The sequence below is a fragment of the Triticum aestivum genome, chromosome 4A (assembly GCF_018294505.1).
Source record: "Triticum aestivum cultivar Chinese Spring chromosome 4A, IWGSC CS RefSeq v2.1, whole genome shotgun sequence".
Classification (NCBI taxonomy): Eukaryota; Viridiplantae; Streptophyta; class Magnoliopsida; order Poales; family Poaceae; genus Triticum; species Triticum aestivum.
Window position 1 is genome coordinate 739,037,011 of NC_057803.1, and position 3,018 is coordinate 739,040,028.

The 3,018-nt window shown below is 44.1% G+C and overlaps 1 protein-coding gene across 1 annotated transcript; it reads left to right on the forward strand.

Annotated features, from left to right (window-relative positions):
• The first annotated feature begins 650 nt into the window (after window positions 1-650).
• On the forward strand, window positions 651-1,111 carry LOC123083511 (brassinosteroid-responsive RING protein 1-like). The gene is made up of 2 exons (XM_044505540.1): window positions 651-792; window positions 825-1,111. The coding sequence occupies exons 1-2, from the start codon at window positions 651-653 to the stop codon at window positions 1,109-1,111; spliced, it is 429 nt and encodes a 142-aa protein (XP_044361475.1).
• The last annotated feature ends 1,907 nt before the right edge of the window (window positions 1,112-3,018 follow it).

Sequence of the window (3,018 nt, forward strand, 5' to 3'; positions counted from 1 at the left end):
CCCTCTTGGCTGATCGATCTATCAGGCGAGGGAAGAACAGACGCACGTGAACACGAGACTTGAGATTTTATGTCAACATGGTACATATGCTATTCCTAGTCGATGATTAGTTCGTGTCCAAGCTGGTTGCTTCCAACACGTACACATGTGCACGGGCTTGTTCATCTTTTCCGTTCTACGGAGTACTAACGAACACTTGCCAGGCGCTTGCAGGTGGAGCTGAGCTGAGCCGGCCGTCCTCAGTCGATCGACAGGTGCAGCTGACCTGCCTGCCTCTACCGACACATGCACGATCGTCGATCGACCCACCCCACCCGACCGATGATTAACAACGGCATTAATCTCGACGGTGGACATATTATGCCTCAACATCTGATTAGTTGAGCACGTACACTCTCTACATGTCTGTGTCTGTCGACTGTGGTACATGTCTAGCTGCTCTGCACACAAAAGATGTCTGTCTAAAATCTTGGCTGATCGATCTAGCACAAAGCTATTCTCCTTTATTTCCCTGTTCATGTCTACCTGCTCTGCTTCTCCTTTCCTTATAAAGGCCGGAGCAATCTTTGTGCGCCACTGCCATCTATGTGAGACTGATACTCCTCCTCCTCCTCCTCTAGCTCGATTGCACGATCGAGACCAGCTAGCTAATGGGCTTCCCGCCGGCAGTGCCCAGGCTCCTGCCCAACCTCCTCTTCCTGCTTACCCACCTCCGCCGCCTCTCCTCCTGGCTGCTCGGCGCCGGCATTGACCACCCAAACAACTCAGACTCCGACCACCACCACCACCACCACGGCACCACCAGGGGCAGTACCATGACGACAACGGCCTCAAGGAGCTGGAGGAGCACTGCCCGGCCGTGCGCTTCGACGAGCTCTCCGTATCCAACGACGGCACCAGCGCCGGGATGCCCATCCTCCCAGAGGGATGCGTGGTGTGCCTCAGCGACTTCCACGGCACCGCGCGTGTGCGCCGGCCGCGGCGGTGCCGGCACGTCTTTCACTTTGGCTGCCTCGACCGCTGGGCCGCTCACGGCCAGAGAACCTGCCCGCTCTGCCGGGCTCCGTTCCTCCCGCCCTTCCTCCTGCCCATGCCAGTCCCGACGTCGTGATTCACGCGGGGTGTTATTTGCTTAATTTCGTGACTGCTGATGGCAAATCCTGAGGAGAAGTTATGAATTTCTCGCTGCCGGCTAGGCTTTTGTGAAAACAAACCCAACTCACAGCCTGGGCCAAGGAGGCCATGGTAGAGAGGTGTCGAAATATATTGTGAGCGGCCCCTCCTTTGTAGAGATCATCACAATATATACTTTCCCCATGGAAGAGGACTAATTCCTTGTCCAGGCTTTGGTTAATTTGCATTTCGCTCAAATGGATTTGGTCTCCAAAGTAAAATCCATAGACCATTAAGAATAAGAAGATATATACACAACAGGAAATAGGTTAGATTATAGGAAGTAGGTACAGGGGTGAATCTGTATATATGCATTGAGAAAGGTTTTTGCTCTGCTCACTTTTAGTTTCCTTTTGTTCTCGCTAAGACTTTAGCAGTACCATTTATTTCATCTTTTATACTACCATGAGCAGTTTGGTGCTAACTCTTCTTTAGAGTTTGATAGCTATTTTGTGTACTGCATACTCTCCTGGATCTGCATTTCGATTCGACTAGATTGCCTTATTTAATCTCATATGTCAACTCTTAAGTCTGAACTCCGATGATATAGTTGCCGCATGCCTACCAAGACATTACAATTTTTGTTCTTGTATACAAAAGAACCCATCCACTAATATATGTTTCACTGACAGATGTGTAAAGTAGAATGTAACCGAACGTCATTGAAACATCACTAAACATTCTGCCGGTTCAAGAATATTGAAATTTGTGACAAAATAATCACAATAAATTTCTTATACTCATGCATTGTGTAGGATCCTCCATCAAGATATTTATAGATAAAACATGTACAAACACACTACAATATATGGAAACGACAGGTACATTGTGTGTGCATGTCATCCAAACTAGATCCAATATAGGTCAAGCTTCTCTTATCTCTAAACAAATGGAATAAAATACTCCATTGATAAATGCATGCGATTTTTTTATTTGCGGTCTTTATATTTAGATAGACATACTTTATTTCAATAAAACAAAATGGAATATTTTTCGAAAGTACAACATAAGATTCATGATGGAAGTTTGTATTGCTATGTGAATATGTGTTAAATATAATGTAAATACTAGTTAAATTTTTTAATAATGAGATGTAAAAAAATGTTTAGTATAAGAGTCCCACTTTGTTATTTTCATATGTAGGGTGGGTCGTTCGAAATATTCTATATACGTAAGAGATTGATTTCACTATACTATTTATTTAAACATGCAAGTTATCAATGTCATTAGTCAAGCCACATCAGTGTTTGGTACAGGCTTACAGAAGGGATCCACTACTGACACCTTAGCGTTCAGTTATAAGTAGGAGGTCCCACCACAGGCTAATCACACACTTTATTTTTAAGACAAACTACACACGTAATCATCCAGCCCACACTTTGCCCATTTGCCTGCCTGTTTACTTTCCCGTGTGGCCCATGTGGAGTAAAGATGAAAAAAGGTAAAGAAATTGTTGATTTCAAATGTGATTCCATCCTCTCCTCATTTATTTTCTATCTCCTGTCTTTAATTCATATCTGTTTCGCGAAAAAGAAATGCTCCCAGCTAAGGGGATAATTTGCTAATACGTAACGGCAATATGGTAAAGGTTGTGGGCGTGCCAGTATACACTCGTATACAAATAAATAAAAGGGACACACAAGATTAGGAAACTCTATATTTCATTAATTCTTTCAGGGAACTCTGTATTACATCAAATGGTTCCACACAATTACATCATGTTTCTCTATGCAATCTAACTAAGTTTAGCGACTCTGTAGCTTCAGGTTCCCAGAACCTCGAAAGACAGTGCGGTTAATTACATCCACAAGACGCATCTTGTAGAACACCTCCGATTAAGCTGCT

Bases quoted from the DNA above. Each gene is read 5' to 3' on its own strand.
- LOC123083511 (XM_044505540.1), top strand. From the start codon at position 651: ATGGGCTTCCCGCCGGCAGTGCCCAGGCTCCTGCCCAACCTCCTCTTC. The intron at 793-824 runs ACGGCACCACCA...ACCATGACGACA, and splicing joins CGACCACCACCACCACCACC to ACGGCCTCAAGGAGCTGGAG.